This window comes from Mesoplodon mirus (assembly GCF_964341445.2).
Source record: "Mesoplodon mirus genome assembly, chromosome: 11".
In the NCBI taxonomy this organism is placed as follows: Eukaryota; Metazoa; Chordata; class Mammalia; order Artiodactyla; family Ziphiidae; genus Mesoplodon; species Mesoplodon mirus.
Genome location: NC_138987.1, coordinates 37,146,077 through 37,169,343, shown reverse-complemented (window position 1 = coordinate 37,169,343; position 23,267 = coordinate 37,146,077). Strand labels below are relative to the sequence as shown.

General features: G+C 38.0%; 1 protein-coding gene across 1 annotated transcript in view; it reads left to right on the top strand.

Annotated features, from left to right (window-relative positions):
* ENTHD1 (ENTH domain containing 1) overlaps positions 1 to 23,267 on the top strand; it is a gene marked incomplete at both ends in the record, with an annotated part of 93,424 nt that overhangs the window by 9,882 nt on the left and 60,275 nt on the right. The window contains 4 exon segments of the mRNA XM_082636313.1: positions 6,985 to 7,227; positions 9,207 to 9,262; positions 9,264 to 9,306; positions 17,347 to 17,465. Of these exon segments, the coding sequence (XP_082492439.1) occupies positions 6,985 to 7,227; positions 9,207 to 9,262; positions 9,264 to 9,306; positions 17,347 to 17,465 (461 nt within the window).

The following is a 23,267-nucleotide window of genomic DNA, read 5'->3' as shown; positions in this document are numbered from 1 at the left end:
ACAGTCATACTGATAATCATAGTAGCAAGAAGCAAATCATGAATTTATATAAAGTTAACTGTTCCCGTCCAGCCAGTCTTCCCACAGTGCTCTTTGTTTATTGTACTCATATGGACAGCAGACAGTAAACACAAAAGGGCCAGTAACCAGGTTAGGACTTCAGTGCTGTGTCAGCAGAATCATTCTCTTCTCAGGTTCTCATCAAATAAAATAGCTTGCATTTGTATACTAAAGTCAGTCAAAGAAAATTAAAGTCTATATTTTGTTATTTTTATAGAGCCAATCTCTATTTTCTAGTTTATCAACTTTATGACTTTGGGAAAGTTTCTTACCCCCCCTAAACTTTCTTTTCTCATCTGTAAAATGGACTTCATAAGCTCTGAGGGTGGTTGTGAGGATTAGAGATAATGTCTGAAAGTCAGGCCCATAGTAAGTCATAAGTCAATGTTAGGTAAAAATATTAGCCATTGACATATTTTTACTTTTATTATTTCCTGCATCGTATATTCACGTTCAAGTAAAGCTTCATGCAAAATGCACCAGAAGTGCTTTCCCACTGCCTGTGGAGTTCACCCATCCGTAGCACTTTGTCCACACGTCTGTGGTAGCACACATGGCTCTGCTGTAATGACTTATTTTACCTCAGTCCCTTCACTGGACTGTGGGCGTTTGGAGGGCTGAGATGGCTTTAGTTGTATCTCTGTTTCTTCACCTGGTTTGTGGAGGTGTCGAATAAATGTTTGCTGACTGAGTGGCCAGTGGGCTTTTGTAGGCCCAAAGAAGGGATTGGTAGCTCTGAGTTTCTCTTTATCTTACATGTTCTTCTGGTTTTCTACAGTGTTTCTAGATATAGTTTTATTTTTATTTTTATTTTTATTTATCCTGCTTGGTGTTTGGAGATCATTTTTGATGTGAGGATTCTATGGCTTTTCTGTAAAATTCCCAGCTCTTTCTGAATATTGCTTTTTTTGTGTGATTACTATATTCTTCTTCTTTTGAAACTTCTTCTGAGTGACTACTGGGGTCTTGCAATCTGTCCCTTATGACTTTTAGTTAATCTTTTTAATCTTGTTGCCTCTCTGTGCTGTATTTTGGAAAAATTCCTTAGTACTATTCTCTGATTACCAATTCTCTCTTCAACTGTTAGATTTTGGAGTTTACCTTGGGTATTGAGGGTTTCTTCTTTTTTTTTTTTTTTTTTTGTGGTACGTGGGCCTCTCACTGTTGTGGCCTCTCCCGTTGCGGAGCACAGGCTCCGGACGCGCAGGCTCAGCGGCCATGGCTCACGGGCCTAGCCGCTCCGCGGCATGTGGGATCTTCCCAGACCAGGGCACGAACCCGTGTCCCCTGCATCGGCAGGCGGACTCTCAACCACTGCGCCACCAGGGAAGCCCGGGTTTCTTCTTTTTAATCCCAGTGACTATAGCTTTCATTTCTAGGATTTTGAGTTGGCTCTTTTCATATCTATCTGTTCTTGTTTCATTTCTGCCTATTTTTGTTTTGTTTCATAATTTCATATTCCTTGTTGTGAATGTGATTCCTGTGTTAATCTTTATTTAGTATTTATTTAAGTTCTGTCTTAATACTTATTTAAAACCTTTGTTATTAGATTTTTAAATCTTACAATAATATAGAATATTGATTTATAGAAGATCCTATAGAATCCTATAGAACATTGATTTCTTTTGGAGTGAATTTATGTTTTAATTGCTGCATTTATTGGCCATCTTAAGATTTTTAAAAATCTATTTTGGAATTTTAGTTTTCAGGCTTATTTTGGGTGAGAGGTTCTTCCCCAGCTAACCATGTTCACTTTTCCATTTATGCTGATTTTTCAGTTTCCACCTCCAGTACAGCATTATAAAGGTAGCTCAGGGGTCATGCCCTGTGGTGATATGAGGGTGCCACAGATTCAGTTGCTGAGCCAGGGGGTGGCTTAGTTGAGTTCCAGGCCTTAGGGCTGCATTGTGTCCTTCTATTCCCACAGCTACAAATATGTTACAGCCCAGGAAGCAATTAGTGGCTGTTTTTTTTTTTTTTTTCTTTTCCTTTTTCTTTTCTTTCCAGCCTTCTCTCACAAGCATGGATACCCCCTAACATCAAAGAGTGAGACCACCTCTGGTTCCCTAACACCTGAGGGGCTGAACTCCTGGCCGCCAGATCAAGAGCCCAGCAGCCCTGTAGCTTGAGCCCTGTTCAGTGCTTTTTCATTTCTCCGATATTTCTGGTTCTTGGAGGTTTTTATCTTGTTTTTCAGAACTAGTGATGTCTATTATTGCTGTGCATTTGGAACAGAGCAGAAGGGTACTTTGAAGCATGAACTTACTGTGCCAACTTGACTGAAGGTTTTTTATAAAAATAACTTGATCAGCTATACTGTTTGGGATACTTCTCCTCTTCCTCCGCACTCCACCCCATCCCCACCCCTGAAGGCACTGTGGAGGGTAGATCGGAAAGGAGACTGCAGATAAATAAATGATTTAGAACATCACAGGCCTGAACTAAGGGAAATGGAGAGGAAAGCATGGAATTAGAAGATGGTTAGTAGGTGCAGTCAACAGACATGGATTACTGAGTCTGGGGAGGTGAATGTTCATATTTCTGGCTTAGAATGGAAGTAAAACTCACTGAGAAAGGAATATAGGAAGAAGAGTAGATCTTGGCAAGTCAGTGGGTCAGGAAAGGAGAGAGGAGTATTATGACATTTTATAACAAGAAGCCCACTATGTGTTTTTTGGTTTTAAGTCTGGTACGTGTCTCTTGCTGATGCATCTCAGTGCCCAATATCTTGGAATTTACCTCATTTCCAAATCTCATTACATGACATTCAGTTGTGAATTTATATCGACTCCTCCCCTGCATTTAGGAAATTTTTCCTCAGCATATTATTTAACAAACATTTCTTAAGTCTCTCTTAAGTGAACAAGTACACTTCTGGCATTCGTGAATGTTACACTCTAATGGAGGAAAAAGACATTTATCACATAGGCAGTTACAAACTGTGGAAGTGCTCTGAAAGACAAGTGTAGGTGCTGTGAGAGTGTGTGAAAGCAGAGCCTGACCATCGAGGCCCTGATGTACATGTAGGGCGAGGCGGAAGAGGGGTTGTTATCTCTCAGTAGAAGGCTTTCCTGAAGAAGTGGAATCTGGGCTGTTCCCTCTGCCAGGTGCTCTCTGCCTGTATGTCTGCACAGCTGGCTTTTTCTTGCTATTTAAGACTCAGCTGATATGTTACTTCCTCAGTAAGACTTTCCTTGACTGCACCCTGAATTGAAGTTAGCACGTCCCTCTGCTTTATTTCCTTTAGAGCATTAATTTTTATCTGAAATTATCTTCATTAGGGACCTTGTCTCTTTTTTCCTCACCTGTGCCCCCACTACTTAGAACATTTCCTGAAACTTAAGTGTTCAGGATATGATTAAATGACTGTAAAAGTTAACATCCTTGGAACTGGTCTCTTGCATAGTTGATCCAGTGATTTCTATGTCCTTGTCCTTTCAGTTTGGGAGGATTGCTCAAATTGGCCTTTTCCTCATTCATTTTTCTATTTTGTTCATCCTCCCCTCACTCCATTGTGTCTTTCTAATGGGGGTTGCCAATGGTAGCGTTCCACCCTCTGGCCACGGTGATGAGTATATGACTTTCAAGCTGGGCCACTCAGTGTCATTCTCCTGGATGTTTCAGATTTGAATAGACGAAGAGGGGGACTTCTCAGGTGGCAGCGTGTGAGATGTGAATCTAGAGCTATCTGTGGTAATATCCACATCCAGATTGAAAAAGTCGACCTGCGAAAGGAGAAAATTAAGGCATTACACAGGGGGAAGCAGAGGTGGGAGGCGGAGGGTCCTGGTAGTTTTCCAGTCTCGGCTTCATTTGTATCTGAGGCCCAATTGCAGCCCCTGGTTTTCCCACGGCCCGTTCAAATTGAGTTTCTGTCACTTACAACCCAAACATTCCCAGTTAAACAGTATATAGCTTTATTTTTATTTTAACCTTCACCTCAACCAACAAGCTTTTCATCTTGATGTGTTTTACATAGTGTCTTTGGATATTGATCTCTTACATAGTTTACTTTCTTATTTCAGAGAATGTTTTCTCCCTCCCTCCCTCTCCTCTCTTTGTCTGTCTCCCTCTCCTTGCCTCCTTTTCTCCCTCTCCCCCTTCCCAGTTCCCTTCCCTAGCCCCCCTTTTTTCAAACACAAAGCCGTTGTTGCCTAAGTTTATTCTATTTTCAGTACTATTCTATTTTAGTACTATGTATTCATTCTTTTTTGAAACGTATTGGTAAGAAGTAAGTAGATGCCATCTTATTGCTATTGTTATTATATATCTCATCCCTGTTATTATTTATCTCAAGCAGGTTTATTGGGCTCTTAGATTTTTTTCACTTTCAAGTTTGACGCTTTAAAACATCCAGGTTCCCGCTCTCCAGCATCTCGAGGGTGGTGGGAGGTAGCTAGGGCAGTGGGCAGCTTTGAATGGGAAGTTCACGTCTGGGTGATTTCTTCTCTGTTTTCTGTAAACTCCTGTGGCCCCACCGTCCTGATGCTGCAGGGAGGAGCCCTCCATCATTGACTGGCATTCTGCTTGACGTACCTGCTCGTCCCTTTGAACTACTGCAGCTGTCCTCAAATTCCACCAATCCATGCAGACTCCAAGTAGAATATTCCACATCTGTCCCATAATTTCTAGTTGTAACCTTTTCTAATTAGGAGTGTTGTAAGAAATTATTTCAGGCCAAGCAACTTTCTCAGGCAGCTAAGTTATAAATTGTCAATTAGTATTTTTCATCTATCTGGCTCCATTTGTATTATGTCAAGGAGAAAACTGAGACTTTTTTGGTCATTTGCTCCTTTATTGATTCATTCACTGAGTAAATGTGGGTTTTTTTTGTTTTGTTTTGTTTTTTTTTCAATACGTGGACCTCTCACTTTCGTGGCCTCTCGCGTTGCGGAGCACAGGCTCCGGATGCGCAGGCCCAGTGGTCATGGCTCATGCGGGCCCAGTCGCTCCGCGGCATGTGGGGTCTTCCCAGACCGGGGCACAAACCGTGTCCCCTGCATCAGCAGGTGGACTCTCAACCACTGTGCTACCAGGGAAGCCCACTCAGTAAATGTTCATTGAGCATTTACTATGTGCCAATCACTCTTCTAGACACTAAAGAGTCTCTGCCCTCATGGAGCTTGTATTCTAGGTGAGAAAACAATAAACAAGTAAACAGATAACTATATAGAACAGTATTAGGTAGTGATCAATGCCAACTTGAAGAGTAAAACAGGGTAAGGGAATAGAGAGTGATGGGGGTGAGGCTATTTTAGAGAGGATGGGCAGAAGGAAAGCTCTGAGGAGGTGACATGTGAGTAGAGACCTGAATGAATCAGGGGTCTAGTCATGCCAAGAGTCCCTGGCAGAAGCAACAGCCAGCACACAGCTCTAAGGAGGTAAAGAGTGTGGTGAGACTGCAGAATGAGGTGGCGAAGGTGGCTGGAGTAGAGGGAGTGAGGGGGAAAGTGGAAGGAGATGAGTTCATGAAGCAAAGAATGGGAAGGTAAGTCCCCCCACCAAATCAAGCTATGTTAATTATCCGGGAGAAGGTAGTATCTGGTGTGTTGTCCCCAAAGACTGATAGTCACAGCAGGCTTCTATCATGCAACATAGTGGTAACCCAAAACACGTGGGATTTTTAGGTTATTGACTGCAAGCCAATCATAGGAAATTAAGAGTGCTGAGAATGATGTGGTTTAAAGCAGTTATCAAAGAAGTTTGGAAGGAAGAAATGGCTAAGAAGTGAGATTAGATAAAATAATCTTGGAATAGATGGCAACTTGAGCAAAGGTTTTTGACATTGTCCATATCAATCTTAATGAAATGACTGGCACTTAGAGAACATTGATGGCCCCTGCCATCTAAATATACCCTGAATTTGACTATTTCTCACTACTTCCACTACTGGTAAATTATAGCTGGAAATATTAACACTTTAATTAATCACACTTGGAGCCCCAAATGAGCATAGTAGTGAATCTTTAGGGACTTTCAGTTTACTTCAGGAAGACATGAGATGTTAATATGAGTTGGTCCCAAGATGTGGAGAGGTGTTTCCTTTATCATTTCTCACGGGAGATGGTTGAGAATAGTACTAGTAATACTATATATTTGAATGAGTATAATCTAATATCTGTGAATTAACCTGAACAGATATGCTTATACAGTTTTCAGATAGGAAACTCAGGCTTAGACAGACCACCTAACTGGCTCAGAGTCACTCCGATGGTTAAGGACAGCATCATTATTAGAATTCTGGTCTTAGACTGTCCTCTGGCACTCTATTAATGGCATCACATTATTTTGATAGGATGTTATGTCAGAGACAAGCCAATTGCCCTCCCTTCTCTTGTCCTACCCTAATTGTATCCCTAAGTTATACACAATGTTGATTGTGTATATACACAATGTTGTGGGTACACCTGCCCATCCATCATCCATCCATCCATCCATCCATCCACCCATCTTTGTATTTCTCTGCTTCTCTCTTCTATCTACATATATAATGGTTTATTTCCCCCTGTGCTTTACAAATTTGGATCATGCTATGCATATTACTTTAAATCTTTAGGCATATGTCATGGTCATACATCTAGGTCAGTACATCTAGATCTGATTCATTCCTCTGTATGCCTGTATTGTTTGATTATTGAAGAGTATATATTGCTTTCAAAAGGAAAATCCAATACCATATTTAAGGTGAAAAATGTAATGCCAGTGTATGATATGATTCCATCATATGTTTATTTACTTCTTAAAGCATAAGAAAAGCAGTACAGTTATTGACAATTCTAATGAAACTTAAATTTCCCTCTACATTTGCTAGAGGATATTTTGCTTTGCTTACATTTTCATTTTTTCCTAATTTTCCTTAGAATAAAACTTAATTGTAGCCTTAATTAATATTTTCTTTTCTAACCCAATTAATGTATTTTTCAGGTTATTATATCCGGGAAAAGTCTAAGAAAGTTATAACGTTGCTGACGGATGAACAGTTGCTGCAGAGAGAGAGGAAAGTAGCATGTCGGACTAGACGGCGTATCTCCTACTCTATGACATTTCCTAAAAGATTACCTGGTACGGGTAACTCACCAACAGCACGTGCTTCTGCTCCAGCACCAGAAATCCCTGCTTCAGAGAAGAAGCATAAGCTTCTTAAGGGTGCAAGGCTACATAATAAAAGTGAGTATAATGGGCATTGGACTAGAGTGCAATAGGTATCATTTAAGAACAGCTAAAACATATAAAACATTAGGTTTTAGTACTGAAGCATTAATACTGTATTAGTACGACTATTACTGTATTAGACATTATACTGTAGAGAACAATGATGAAAGATACTATTCAGTAGAAAATTTTATGACTGTTTTCTGAATGTGTTTATCTGGGATTCAAATAAAATGTTTTTGAGCTTTAAAGGTATTAAACTAGTGACTACCCTATTTGGCATAGTGATTCAGTTTTAAGATGTTAATCATAACTGGAGAGTGAAGAACTGTTTTCTGAGACTAGGGGTCTGGTTGTGTGTGCATTTGCACTATTTGATCCTCCAAATGAAGAAACTGATATTTTAAAAAATGTGCCTCAAAATTTTGAAAGTGCTCTAAAACTCTTCTAGGACAATACCCTGTGTTATATAACCCTTTCCTTTGCCTAAAACTTTAAATCTGGACTACTGAACCTAAAAAAGAAGGCACTTATTTATAATGTTATAATAGAAATCAGCAGGAAAATGCAGTTATCTTTTCTACTGAATTTGCTAAAACATAAAGGAAAGTCATTTTGCTCTAACTTCTCTAGTCCAAACCCTGTTATTAAATTGTGTGTAAAGAATGGACAGTTTGAGGAAGCAAAAACATTAATGAAATGCGACTTACGTAATTGTCCCGTGAAAGGAACTACACTTTGTGCCGTAAGTGAGGGGCATAGTAGGAGTAACGTAGAGTTAAAATCATTTTCAGAGGCCTGCCTCCTAGCTTTATCATGTAATTCTATTAAGCAACATCTTGAAAGAGAGATATTCCAAGTGTCAGTTAAATATTGCAATTTAAAAATGTTAATAGTAATACTAACACAAACCCATCCTGCTAAAAATCATTAAAGTACTACTCTAAGTCAGGAGTTCTCAGATGTTCACTCAATTTGTACTTGTGTGGACTGGGGCAGTCGAAAGATAGTAAAAGAGGTGGGCATTGTAATTACAATAGTAAATACCAACCAAATGCTTCTGAAAGTCGAGGAACCTCTTTCTTTAGGGTACCCAGTACTTTGAAATAAATCTCGAAAGAGACACATTCTGAAATTTTCTCATAGAAGCCTTAAATTCAAACTGATACTAGAAAAAAGTAACAGAGTAAAATAACCAATTATGACTCATCTAGAGTCTTCACCCCTTTTGCTACTTCTCTGTTACCTTTCTTGTTCTTCCTTCCTCCATTTCTTTTCCTCTTCTTTTCTTTCATTATAAACATATTTATTAAATTTATAATTTGAAATTTGGATATCTAGCAGAAATTTGGAGCTATAGCAGTGAGTAAAACAAAGTCCCTTTCATCATGGAGCAAATATTCTAGTGACAGAGATGGATATTAAATACACATAAACAAAATAGATATAAAATATTATGTCAGATAGTGTCAAGTCCTATAAAGAGAAGGAAAGCAGTGACAGGACAGAGAGTGACAGGGATGCTTTATTTTAGGTCAGGTAAGGAGCAAAGGCCTTTTGGAGGAGGCAGATATTTAAAGAGAGACTTGTATGAAGTAAGGGAACAATCCAGGTATATCTGGGGTGTTCTGGCAGAAGAAACAGCAGGTGCAGACGCTCTGAAACGGGAGCAAGCTTGGCTCACTTCACTGTAAGCTTAGGAAATGAGTCCCTAAATTGCTACAGAAGTAGCTCAGCTCTGAGCCATTATTATAATTCATATAAGAAAATCTAGCTTATTGCTTTATAGTCACTGCTTTTAAAAAACCCAAAATGGTATTTCCCAGCTTGATAACAGCTTCTTATTCACTAGGCTGAGCTCTGAATATCTTTTGACTATTTAAAAAAAATAATAAATCTACTTGCAAATGAAGAAGTTTTGCTACAATTAATTTTTTTTCATACCATAAACATGTACTGAGTACCTACTTACTACATGCCAGACACTGTTCTAGGCCTGGTAAGCAAACTGGGTGTATTTCTGCTCTCACAGAGGTTATATCTAGTGATGGGCTTTCAGTCTGTTTCAAAAAACGGCGTTCAACAAGAGTTTTGGTGAGTGACAGCATTGTTGGAGTGCATCTGTAGTAAGATTTAAAGTGAGTAGTGAATGTTCGTATATAAAACTGTAGTAAGTTTGTTCAAAATCTGTTACATTATTTTAAAATTTCATTTATCCATTACTGTGTATAGTACACATACATAGTAGACATCTAGATGTGCGTGTTTGTGTTCAAAACAGAGAAATTAGAGTAAGTAAGCTTGGCAGTACTAACCATATCCATGTAGGCATTTGAATCTGAAACTGTATTTTAAAAGAAAAAAGAGAACTGACAGTTTGGTTGGGTGGGGGGGGAATAAGAAAATTTACTAGGGGGGCATTATTAATGGGTTAGGAGAAGTAACAAATGAAAATTTGGAGGTGGGTAGATCAGTTAAAATTAGGTGCACCCACAAGTGACAGTATTAGGCCACAAAATTGGTAGTGGTGTAAACATAATAGGAATTCCACTCTTCTAAAATAATCCAGAACTAGGTATTCTAGGATTGATATGGCTCTCCATGATGTTAGGGCTCTTTCTGTCTTGTTGCTCCACCAAACTCAGCATGTAACTTCCACTTTATGATCCAAGATGGCTGCTTGACTCCAGCCATCACATCTGCCTTCTAGCCAGTAAGAAGGAGGAGGGGTTGAAAATACGGATGCCCCTTCCCTTTAAGGACATTTATGGAAGTTGCCTGTGACATTTTGGCTCACATGCTACTGTTTAGCACTTAGTTACATGGATGCTCCTAGCTTTAAGAGAGGCTGAGAAATGTAGTCTTTACACAAACCAACATGTGCCCAGATGAAAGAAGATCTATTGTTAAGGAAGAAGGAGAGAATAAATATAGGAGACAACAAATAGTCCCTACCATAGTGGGAAAGAGTACAAGAAATGGGGCTTCCCTGGTGGCACAGTGGTTGAGAGTCTGCGTGCCGATGCAGGGGACACGGGTTCGTGCCCCGGTCCGGGAGGATCCCACATGCCGCGGAGCAGCTGGGCCCGTGAGCCATGGCTGCTGGGCCTGTGCGTCCGGAGCCTGTGCTCCGCAACGGGAGAGGCCACAGCAGTGAGAGGCCCACGTACCGCAAAAAAAAAAAAAAGAATACAAGAAATGAATTAATCGTGGTAATATATGGTTGTCAGATTAAAAGGCATAGAGAATATAAATTTTAATATGTAGAAAAATGGGGGCAGATAGTTGAGAGTACTCAGCACAGTTTATAAAGGACATAATGAACAGTATTTGGAAATTTCAATTTGATATGACTTGCAACTGGGATCCATTGTAGGCCTTGGAGAACAGAAGGGATGTTTAGCTTAGTCACAGAACTTAGCTTTCTTATTACTGAAAACAGCTGTTGGTGGGAGATAATTCTTACCGCTTTGTGTAGACATGAAGGAGATACAAATTGGAGGGAAGCTTTATAAGAGACAGTTATTTCAATCCAGGCATCCAGGACCTGATCTAGGGTTATGGAAATGAGGGAAAGGTAATGTTTAAGGACAGAATTTAGAAAGGAAATGGGTAGGTAGCTGATGTATTGGAGAAGAAAGGGAGAAATGGAAAATGACTCTAACATTTGAGTTAGAGAAAATGGAGGCAAGTGATGGTATCATACAGGTAAATTTCCATCAGAAGGAATTTAAAGACTCCTCTAAATAATTTAGTTAAAATGAAATGTAAAATTGAATGCATTGCTAGAAATCTGATACCCTGGCTTTAGGATCCAGAGCTGAAACAGCTGTGCCTCACTTCTTTGTGGTGAATTAGCAAGGGAAAAAAAGGTACTTTAGAGAAGGTGTTATACACACATCACTACTTCTACTTCTTTTTACCTGTTCCTGGATGTTTCCCCCATGTTAATTAATTCTAGTAGATAGCTTGGGTACTTTTTGTTTAAATGATTTTGTTGTTCGAAGGAAGAGATGAGCTGAAGGATAATTGCAGCTTGATTGGTAAGGCAGAAAGCTATATAAAGCACAGTGGTAACTCAGCTTCTCTGAGCTGTAAGCATCAGACTTAGGTCCTTTCCTTAGAGGTAATAATTATAAAAACTATCACCAGAGACATTGCTTACAACTAGACCAGCAAAGCATGACCTCTGGGGATCATCCAGTCTTCCATAAAGAGCTCTTTACTGGCATTATTCTTTGCAATGGAACTTTACCTGTATTAGAGAAGGATAACTCTGGCGTATGGTAAATGTAATAACATTCTACATCATGGAAATATTTCCCTAAAAATGGTATATGAGTCCTGTTGGACCAAAAGTTAAACTTCAAAGTAGTTGTCATACTTTTTAAAAAACTTTTTCATTGATTTTAATATCATATTAGTTGGAAAGGATACCTCACAGAGAGCAACATACAGAATAAACACATGGGAGAGGTTCAATAATGATATGAGATAGAAACCTGTATTTCAGTTAGTCTCTTTAATATTACTGATTGGAGGACAGGGCTGACCTCTTTTCACATCCTCTTAGCTTTCCCTTGTTTTGAACCCCGTGATGTGGCTGATCAACAGCTTCTACTGTGGCTAGAAGTGTAGACTCTGCCATTTTCTTGTTCATTGGTGTTGCATTTTGGCATTATTTTCAATCTGGCATCATTTCACTATGTGAATCTCTAAACCATTTGTCCATCGGCGAAGATTATTTCAGCTAAAACTAGATCATATAATCCATAATGTCCTTTAATCAAGCACATGTATATGATCCTCCATCTTAAAACAAAACCTTCTCTTGACCCCATTATTCCCTTCCAATTATTACCCCATTTCTCTGTGCCCCTTTACATCTCAACTCTCAAAAAAACCCTGCTATGCTCAATTTCTCTTTTTCTGTTCGTTCTTGAACCCAGTCAGGCTTGAGTTCTTACCATCCTACCAAAATAACATTTGTCAAGATCACCATCTTACTGGAGAATTATCACACAGCTGCTAATCACTTGTCATACTTTTATAAGCAAAACACCAGTGTTGATATTACTTCCCACAGTGAACTTTGTACTTAGAGAGTTGATGTAGAGTCATACTTGGTTGCCTTATCACATACAGTCTCAATGGCAGGGCTTATGGTACAAATGGTGGTTGCTACTAAAATATTTACATTGGTGACTGTTCAAGCAGTGGTTTTTTTTTTTTTTTTTTTTTTTTTTTTTTGCGGTACGCAGGCGTCTCACTGTTGTGGCCTCTCCCGTTGCGGAGCACAGGCTCCGGACGCACAGGCTCAGCGGCCATGGCTCACGGGCCCAGCTGCTCCGCGGCATGTGGGATCTTCCCGGACCGGGGCATGAACCTGCGTCCCCTGCATCGGCAGGCGGACTCTCAACCACTGCGCCACCAGGGAAACCCCTACTTGTTCATTTTTAAAAGTTAATTTTGTTAGGTAAATGACTTAGTTTACTTCTGTTACACCTAAAAGGACACTGTCAATACATAGCAGCAATGTCTATTAGATGCTAAATAATACATAGAACAATTTGGGTATTTATGGAGGGTTTCAACTCCAGAATGTGCTGTCACGTTGTTAATGTCTGATAGTTTGAACGTCAGTTTGATATCTCATCTGAGGAATATCAAAGGGTTCACCAGTTCTGCTTTGTGGTATTATCTAGTGATACAGGCTCAATGAGATCTATAGCTTCTCTCCAGATGGCTTCTGCCAAGTACCTACAGCCGTGGTATCTAAGCACTCATCTTCGAATGACTCAATAGCATCGTTTCCTGCAGCATCTTCGCTTTTTCCTTTGAGGTTTCTCATTCACATACTAGTCCTCCTTGACTGTGACTTCACAGTCTTGATTGATAAATAGCTTGTGATATACAAGGTACTTCATTTCCACTAAGGAACTAAATGTGTGAAGTGTGTTCTCCACCTCCACTTGCTTGTGAAAACCCAGAAAGCAATGTTGTGTAATCACCTAATTTAATTAAGCACACCTCACTTCCAGGGTTGTGCTGATGCTAAAAAAAAATTTCTAAATGAATTTCTGTAGACTCAGTATATTCTAACTGCCTTCCTTCTTGCTCCATAAGATAATTTATTATAGGATTATAACGTTTTAGCTACTCTAGGCTAAAATGCATCTCCAAATATGCAAGATATTTTTTTCTTTCACAATCCTTACTATTCTGCAGTGTTCCTCACACTTTACTTCACAATTGACTTCCTGAAATTTTTATTAATCTACTTCTGTGATGTCTAAAAGTTAAGTCCATATCATTTAAAGGATAATTTGTTGCTGAATGCTCAAAGAGTGATAATAAAGATAGTTCCTCATTAAATCACTTGAAAGTACATAGATGATCTAAGCCTCAAACTACTGCTGTTTGCCGGTATTACTTATAAAATCTCCAAGTCCAAAATAAGCTCATTTTAATTATTCATTTTCATGTGAAGTTGCAAGAAAGTGAAAAGTTAGAGCCATAAATGCAAAGTTCTTATTCTTCAGCATCTTTGTCTTATATCATACTTGCTCCTTTTGCCCATGTAGTTCCTTCTGCTTGGAATACTTTCTCCCTCTGTATTTATCAGGATCCTAGCCATCCTTCAAAGCCTTCTTCACATTTTACTTCCTGTTTGAGGCTCTTTCTGATTACTCTGGTACACATTGATTTTTTTTCCTCCTTAGAATTTCTATTCCTAAAGTTAGTTATTTTAAGAAAGTTTGACCTGTAATTGTTCTCTTCTAATTTTTTCCTATAAGTCTGTATGTTAGACTTATCTCACTAGTCAGGCTATAAACTTTTTGAAGGCAAAGACCAGGCTCTTTTTCTTGTATAATTCCTAAAATGATTTTGAAAAATTATATGCCTCCTGACACATTTTTAACTGACATGTGAAATTTTGTCTTAAGTATAGTAAATGCAAAGGATATAATTCAAAATATTGACATTAAAGACAAAAGAAAAGAAAACAAGCAAAACTGTTTCATGAGTCTTTTAAGAGCATCTAAAGGAATATAAATACTATTGTGATTCATATCTGTAGTCATTCATTTGAAACAATACATGGTCTTCTTTAATTATTGGACATTGTACATCATTCCCTTTTCTCCTTGAAATCATATTTCTATTCCACATCCCTCACAGAATTTTATCCTGAAAGTATGTTTATGCTTGAAAGTTGTCTCTATATAAAATATGTATATAAATGGAAATTATTTTTCTAAATTGTCTGTGACCAGAGGCTTTAAGTGGTAAAGTAGTTCTTCTAGATTGACTTACCATTACAATTATTTTTAGTACACAGTCGATCAAAACCACATAAATGGGGGCTTCCCTTGTGGTGCAGTGGTTAAGAATCCGCCTGCCAATGCAGGGGATATGGGTTCGAGCCCTGGTCCGGGAAGATCCCACATGCCACGGAGCAACTAAGCCCGTGCGCCACAACTACTGGGCCTGAGCTCTAGAGCCTGCGTGCCACAACTACTGAGCCCACGTGCCACAACTATTGAAGCCTGCTCGCCTAGAGCCTGTGCTCCGCAACAAGAGAAGCCACCGCGATGAGATGCCCATGCACCGCAACGAAGAGTAGCCCCGGCTTGACGCAACTAAAGAAAGCCCGTGTGCAGCAACGAAGACCCAATGCAGCCAAAAATAAATAAATTAATTAATTAAAAAAAAAGAAACAACCACATAAATGTGGTTAAGTACTTATTAAACATAAAGAATAAAATTTTATTGGAAAGACATTTTTATGAGCTACATGGAACTGTTCATTTACCCATATGTGAATATTACTTATTGCTTGAAATAAACAGGGTTCAGCATAAATTCTGTTTCTGTTTTACATTTTTAGAGATGTAAATGCTGAGAAGATTTGTTCACCTAAAATTGGGTGGGGAATAGAAGGTGTTTTATTATAGCAATGTCAATCAATTTTATGAATTCTTTCCAAATAATATGCCAAAAATTATATAGTGATTTATTATAAAAATGTTTTTCATCTCTTGTCAACTGTTAACTTGATTAGATCTTTCTTTAATGTTGTTGAAAGCAAAGGATTGGAAACACCCCACTTAGAAAAAGATTTGTTAAACAGTCATTGGGAGCAATTTATGTTCTCGATTTCTGGAAATAATACCAAAAACCTTTTGCTAAAATTTATCAAATGACTATTAATTATTCTGGTTACATTTTAATTTAACCCAATATATTCAGAATGTGTGGGAGAAATAAAAACACTAATTGTAGTGTACCCGTCAATACAAAATCTTTTGAGAAAATGATTTTATTGTGTCATATGCTTTAAATGAATTTTCATCAAGTCTTCAGAACTGCAGATTTGTTTCATTCAATTATTGGAGAATATTCACCATATTTACCTAGTTGTCAAAGTCGGCCCTCGTTGTGAAAACAACCAGTAGAATCAGATTTAAAGTTTCTTTCAGAAAACATCTAACTTTATTTAAATAAACATGTAACCAGACATCACTCTGGTTGTATTCACACTCCTCAGTTTTCTTAAGATAAATAGCTAAGGCATGAAGACTTGCCCTAAGTATGTTGCGTTGGTGAAATAAGGTGCCCCTGCCTCTGATGCTTTCTCTGCTCTTCTGTCATGGGACTCTTCCTCAGGAATGATGCATTCTTCGACAGTACCGAGGGATGGAAAGCACAAGGACATTAGATGAAACTTATCAACTGTCCTGCTCCTCCACACTGTGATATATCTGAGTACCACACATCCTGGTGTGGACCAAAAGAAGTGTTGCTTGTGCCATGCTTTGCGATTAAAAGAAATATATATAAGACAGGCCAAACTTTGAAGCTCTACTTTGGGTTTTTCATGCCTTGATTAAAGGAAGCTTCCCTATACCAGTCTTTTTTACTGTTGTTTGGTGCCTTAGAGACAATTATGCTTGTATCTTAAGGGAAGATGCACCATAATAATATGGGTAAAGAAAATGTCTTTCGGGCCTCCCTGGTGGCGCAGTGGTTGAGAGTCCGCCTGCCGATGCAGGGGATACGGGTTCGTGCCCCGGTCCGGGAGGATCCCATATGCCGTGGAGCGGCTGGGCCCGTGAGCCATGGCCGCTGAGCCTGCGCGTCCGGAGCCTGTGCTCCGCAACGGGAGAGGCCACAACAGTGAGAGGCCCGCGTACCGCAAAAAAAAAAAAAAAAAAGAAAATGTCTTTCTTTGTAAAGTGGGAGAAAATTGATTATGAAAGGGAAAGGGGAAAGAACCAGCCAGATGCTTCTACACAGTTACATTCTCAGGCAGATCAGTTTTTGGTAAGAATATATACAGAACTTGTGCATCTGGAAATTGAGTCCTTTAAAGCTATCTATGCCCATAAAGCTATCTATGTACTTAGACTTGGGAAGTCTTCAAGTACCCCCAGAGGTGTGCATATTACCAGTTTGAAGATAGATTTCTTATGCTTTTTGTGGTCCCCAATAATATGCTGAACTATAGTTGCTGCTAATACTTTTGTTTACATAGTAATTAACATAGGAAGGAAAGTGATATTAAGACTACAAAAACATTAATTCAGCAAAAATATATAAACAGATATATCAGCTTATCTTCATTGGCGTTTCTTTTTTGTTTAAATTTTAAAATTTTGTTTAAAAGTTTCTTTTTATAAAATAATCTATACATTTCTGACTAATTTTGCCTAGAACACATGAAATTCACACTGCAGTAATAAAGTTCTTTTAAATATTATTAGAATAATTATAATTGTCATTCCGGCTTTGCTAAAATTTCATTTGAGTAATTTTCATTTTCAAACTCTATTTTCTACACTATATTATACTTTATTTTTAAAAATGTTTCAAATAATAAAACTTAAAATTGAATCATTGATGGGAGAAAGGGCTAGAATTGAATTTGTATTTTTAAAATCTGTCTGAACTTGTCAATTATGATAAAGGGATATATTAAATGATTAATATTCATAGGTAACCATTGGCACATGATGTATATTTTGTAGACAAAATGGATCTTCAGAAGTGATTAACTTAAAAATTGTGAGCTAATGTGAAAACATTACCATTTTCTGTCAAAGTAAAATCTTAGCTTTATGTTGTTGACAGAAAACACTTCCAAGGCCAGACTGAAACAAGAGCAGTGTCAAGACATTCAGTTGCCTAACAGAACTGTGTTGTCTCAGGAAACACTACCCCTCAAGATTAATGCTTGGAAATCAACAGAGGTAAGTCATTATAGTAGTTTCCTATTGCTGCTCTAACAAATTACCACAAACTTAGTGCCTTAAATCAACACAAATGTAGTATTTTAGAGTTCTGTGTGTTAGAAGTCTGACCCAGGTCTCACTGTCCCGGAATCAAGGTGTCTGCAGGGCTGTATTCCTTTCTGGAGGCCCTATGGGAGAATTTGTTTTCTTGCTTTTTCCAGCTTCGTGTGTTCTAAAAGAAACTGTGCTTGTCTTTTAACTTTGTTTTTGATGTCTTCTGTTATACAGAATTTTAAATAAGAATAAGGTTAAATTAAAGTTTTCCTTTATAGTTCATGCTTTTTAAAATCTTATTTAAGAAATTCTTTTTTTTAATCCTAATATAATAAAGGTGTCATTTTTTCTTCCAATGTTCAAATTTTATGCCCTCTAGAATTTTACTATATAGTGTAAGATAGGGGTCTTATCTTATTTGTCCCCCTGTGGATAAGCAATATTTAATTTTTTGAACAGTCCATCTTTCTCTATGCATTTAAAAAAGGTTTTTACTGCAAAATAATTATAGACTTATAGGATGTTGCAGAAACAGTACAGAGTCCCATGTACCCTTCACCCAGCTTTCCCCTGTGTTGACTTCTATATAGCTGTAGTACAATATCAAAATCAGGAAATAAGCGTTGGCATGTTATGCTAACTAGACTACAGACCTTATTCAGTTTTCAAATTTTCAATTCGTATTCATTTTTTAACCTGCATTGTGTGTGTATGTGTGTGGGTTCTATGTAATTTCATCCTAAGTATAGATTCCTATAAACCAGCACCAAAATCAAGATACAGAACTGTTCTATCACCACAAAAGAAGTTCTTCATGCTATTCACCCCATCCCACTCCTCCCAACCCCATATATGGGCAACCACTAATCTTTTCTCCATCTCTATTGTTTTGTTATTTCTAGAATGTTGTGTAAATGGACTCAGACTATACGTAACTTTTTGAGATAAATTTTTTTTTTTCACTCAGCGTAATGCTCTTGAGATCCACTCAGGTTGTTGCATGAATAGTAATTCATGCCTTTTTATTGTTAAGTAGCATCCCATAGTATAGATGTACCAGAGTTTATTCAACCATTCACCCACTGAAGGATAGTTGAGTGTTTCCAGTTTGGGGCTGTTTATGAATAAAGCTGCTGTGAACATCTGTGTACAGGTTTTTGTATGTGAAGTTTTCATATATCTGGGATAAATGTCCAAGAGTGCGCTTGCTGGATTGCATGGTAAGTGCATACTAAGTTTTTTAAGAAACTGTCAAACGGTTTTCCAGTGTGGCTGTACCATCTTACATCCACCAGCAGTGTATGAGAGATCCAGTTTCTCTGCATCCTCACCCGCTTTTGGTATTACCACTATTTTTATTTTAGTTATTCTACTAGGTTTCTGGTGAGATCTCATTGTGGTTTTAATTTGTGTTTCCCAAATGGCTAATGATATTGAACATCTTTTTATGTGCTTATTTGTGCCATCATAACTTCTCTTTGGTTAAATATATATATTCATATTTTTTGACCATTTTCTAATTAGGTTGTTTTTTACCATTGAGTTTTGAGAATTCTTCATTTATTCTGGATTCAAGTCCTTTGTCAGAGAGGTGACCTGCATATATTTTCTTCCAGTTTGTGGCTTGTCTTTTCTTTTTAACAGTATCTTAACAGAGCAACAATTTTAAATTTTGGTGAAGTCCAGTTTATCAATTTTTAATTTTGTGGATCGTGCTTTTGGTGTCATATCTAAGAACTCTTTGTCTAACCCAAGGTTGTGTAGATTTTCTCCTAAAAGCTTTATAGTTTCATGCTTTACATTTAGGTCTGTGATTTATTTTGATTTAATTTTTGTATAAGATGTGAAGTATAGGTTGAGGTTTAAAAAAAAAAATTTCTTTTCCCTACAGATATCCAATTGTTTCAACACCATTGTTGAAAAGACTTAAATTTTACTGTAATATGCTTAAGTGTGATTTTCCTTCTCTCTCTTCTTTGTCACCCAATGAGACCTTCCAGTGGGAGGTCTTTCATCTTTATTTAATTCTGAGACAGTTATCTCTGGTTCAAATATTTCTTACTTTATTTTTATTTTCTCTCTTTCTTATCTGGGCTCTTCTTACCTGGATATTAGTAATTCTCTTTCTGATCTTCCAGTTTAATAATTTGTTCTCAGCTATCTATGTTCATTCCACTGTTTATCCCATCTGTGTTCTCTATTTCAACATTCTGTTTTTACATTTGATATTTAATATTTCTATTTCATTCTTTTCATTGTGTTTTTTTCCTGTTTCATATTGCTTATCCCTTTCCTTATTTATTTTAGTATGTATATTAAGTTTATTTTAAATTCTTGGTCCATCTTCTCTAATATCTGTGCTTCTGAAAAAACCTGTAATTCAGGTTTTTTTTAATAGTTTTGATCCCCAAATGACTGGTTACCCCTCGGGGTTATGGCTGCTCTGTCTAGGATTGCTAGCGGTCGGACCTTAGTCTGTGTCAGCCCTATCAGCTTAAGTGGAATGTAGGGGAAGTGGACTCTACAGTGGAGAGCACCTCTCTCCCCTCCCCTCTCCCTCCAAGGATACCAGAGTTAATCATTCCTCACTCTGGGGATCAATGCCTCACATTAGATCTTTATCCTTAGCACCCCAAGAAGAAGCAGCTTTAGAGGGAGACACTCCTTAAATTGTAAACCACCTGCCCTTGGGGATTGGAAAAGGAAGTGTGAAGAAACCTCTTCTCAAGCCTACCTAGTCAGTCCCCACTGAGTGTTCTTACCTCCTCAGGGCTTCTGCACTCGCCAGAAGCACCCCCTCCCAAGTTTAGCTCTCTGACTCACAGCAGGTGCGCAGGCAGATTCCAAGGCAGTGAGTGGGCAGTAATTCCACCAACTCCTTCCTTATTTTATTCAACCATTACACAGGCCACCTTCTGCCCCAGGCTAAAGCCAACTAGACACCCTCACCCCCCTCATACACAAACATACCAGTTCAGAATAGCCACGCCATCTCCCCTGCAGCCCCTCATGGTTTTCTTCTCATTAAAAAAAAAAATTTTACTGGGTTATAGTTGATTTACAATGTTGTATTAGTTTCAGGTGTACAGCAAAGTGAATCTGTTATACATGTACATGTATCCAACTCTTTTTTAGATTCTTTTCCCATATAGGCCATTACAGAGTATTGAGTAGAGCTCCCTGTGCTATACAGTAGGTCCTTATTCATTATCTATTTTATATATAGTAGTGTGTGTGTGTGTGTCAATCCCAGTCTTCCGATTTACCCTTCCCCCCTTGCTCCCCAGTTAACCATAAGTTTATTTTCTACATCTGTAACTCTATTTCTGTTTTGTAGATAAGGTCATTTGTAGCCTTTTTTTTAGATTCCACATATAAGCGATATCATATGATATTTGCCTTCCTCTGTCTGACGTCACTTAGTATGACAATCTTTAGTCCATCCATGTTGCTGCAAATGGCATTATTTTGTTCTTTTTTATGGCTGAGTAATATTCCATTGTACTGTATGTATGTACGACATCTTCTTTATCCATTCCGCTGTTGATGGACATTTAGGTTGCTTCCATGTCCTGGCTATTGTAAATAGTGCTGCAGTGAACATTGGGGTACGTGTATCTTTTCAAATTATGGTTTTCTCTGGATAAATGCCCAGGAGTGGGATTTCAGGATCATATGTTTTTAGTTTTAGTTTTCTAAGGACACTCCATACTGTTCTCCCTGGTTACTGTACCAGTGTAGGAGTACACTGTAGCGTAGGAGGGTTCCCTTTTCTCCACACCCTCTCCAGCATTTATTGTTTGTAGATTTTTGATGATTGTCATTCTGACCAGTGTGAGGTGATACCTCATTGTAGTTTTGATTTGCATTTCTCTAATAATTAGTGATGTTGAGCATCTTTTCATGTGCTTTTTAACCATCTGTATGTCTTCTTTGGAGAAATGTCTATTTAGATCTTCCTCCCATATACCTAGGAATAAACCTACCTAAGGAGGCAAAAGACCTATACTCAGAAAACTATAAGATACTGATGAAAGAAATAAAAGATGACACAAACAGATGGAGAGATATACCATGTTCTTGGATTGGAAAAATCAATATTGTGAAAATGACTATACTACCCAAAGCAATCTACAGATTCAGTGCAATCCTTATGAAATTACCAATGGCATTTTTCACAGAATTAGAACAAAAAATTCTTCTCATTTTGATGTCGTCCCTTTATAGTATCTCCAAGCTTGATCCTGAGGGAGGGGGCCACTGAATCAGAACTGGAACCTGCTCTGTTCTTCAGTGTCCTCTGACCTTCCCAGACATGCACCTACTTACTCCTATTTGTACTTTCACATAAGAACACACATCTTTAATTCTGGCATATATAGCTCCTCAAATAATATATTTTTCTCTATTTCCTTGATATTTTTTTTCTGCTTAATTTCTTTTAGGTATATATTGGGGCACTTAATCTCTCATTTTCTATGTCTTTCAACTGCTTTATTTTATTAAAATTTTTATTGAAATATAGTTAATGTGCAATATTATGTTAGTTTCAGCTATACTACATAGTGATTTGACATTTGCATACATTATGAAATAGTCACCGTGTTAAGTCTACTAACCGTCTGTCCCCAACAACTGCTTTTAAAAGTAGATTTTTGTAAAAAAAAGAAAAAAGAAAAATGGTCATGAAGAACCTAGGGGCAGGACAGGAATAAAGATGCAGACCTACTAGAGAATGGACTCGAGAATATGGGGAGGGGGAAGGGTAAGCTGGGGCAAAGTGAGAGAGTGGCATGGACATATATATACTACCAAACGTAAAACTGATAGCTAGTGGGAAGCTGCCACATAGCACAGGGAGATCAGCTCAGTGCTTTGTGACCACCTAGAGGGGTGGGATAGGGAGGGTGGGAGGGAGGGAGACGCAAGAGGGAAGAGATGGGGATACATGTATGTGTATAGCTGATTCACTTTGTTATAAAGCAGAAACTAACACACCATTGTAAAGCAATTATACTCCAATAAGGATGTTAAAAAAAAAACTTAAAAAAAAAAGTAGTTTTTTGTTTCATTATGTCTCCATGCTGTATTTTAGGTAATTAATCAGAACCATCTTCCAGTTCATTTTCTTCTCCTTTCACCTCTGTCCACTCTAGAATTTTCCCTGCCCATTAAGTGTTTTATTTTGATAGCTATTGCGTTGCTTTTTTACAGGATATTCATTTGTACTTATTTCATCTCTGCCTGTTTTGGCTTCTTGTTTTTTTTATTTCTTTAAATTAATGCTATCCTTTCCATTTTCTTTTTGAGAACTAAATATACTTAGTTTTGTATGCTTTTTAGATTTCTTAGTTTCATTTTGTCAGGAGTGGGTTCAGTTTTCTTTCTGTGTTTTGGAAAACTGGTTTGTAAGCTCTCCTTGAGTGGCTCAAGTTTTTTACCTTTCTTTTTCTCTGAGTGTCCTTAACCTTTCCTGCCTAACAGTTTTTCATTTGCCTCCTCCTGACACCTGGGACTACGTAGCACATTTAGAACCTACCCGGGCAGCTTGGGGCTCCTTTCTTTTGCTCATGTCAGAGATATTGCAGATCCGGTCCCCAGACCACAGGATGCTGTGGCTCAGTTGCTAGTGAAGTTTAGTTTGTGTCTTCTCACCTGCTTGTATACTACTTTTAGAAGCCATAGTTCCGCGCTGTGACTGATGCCAGGTTATTTCAGCTTCCTTTGTAAGTAGTGAAGCTCAATGCCTGGCATAGTTTCAAGCAG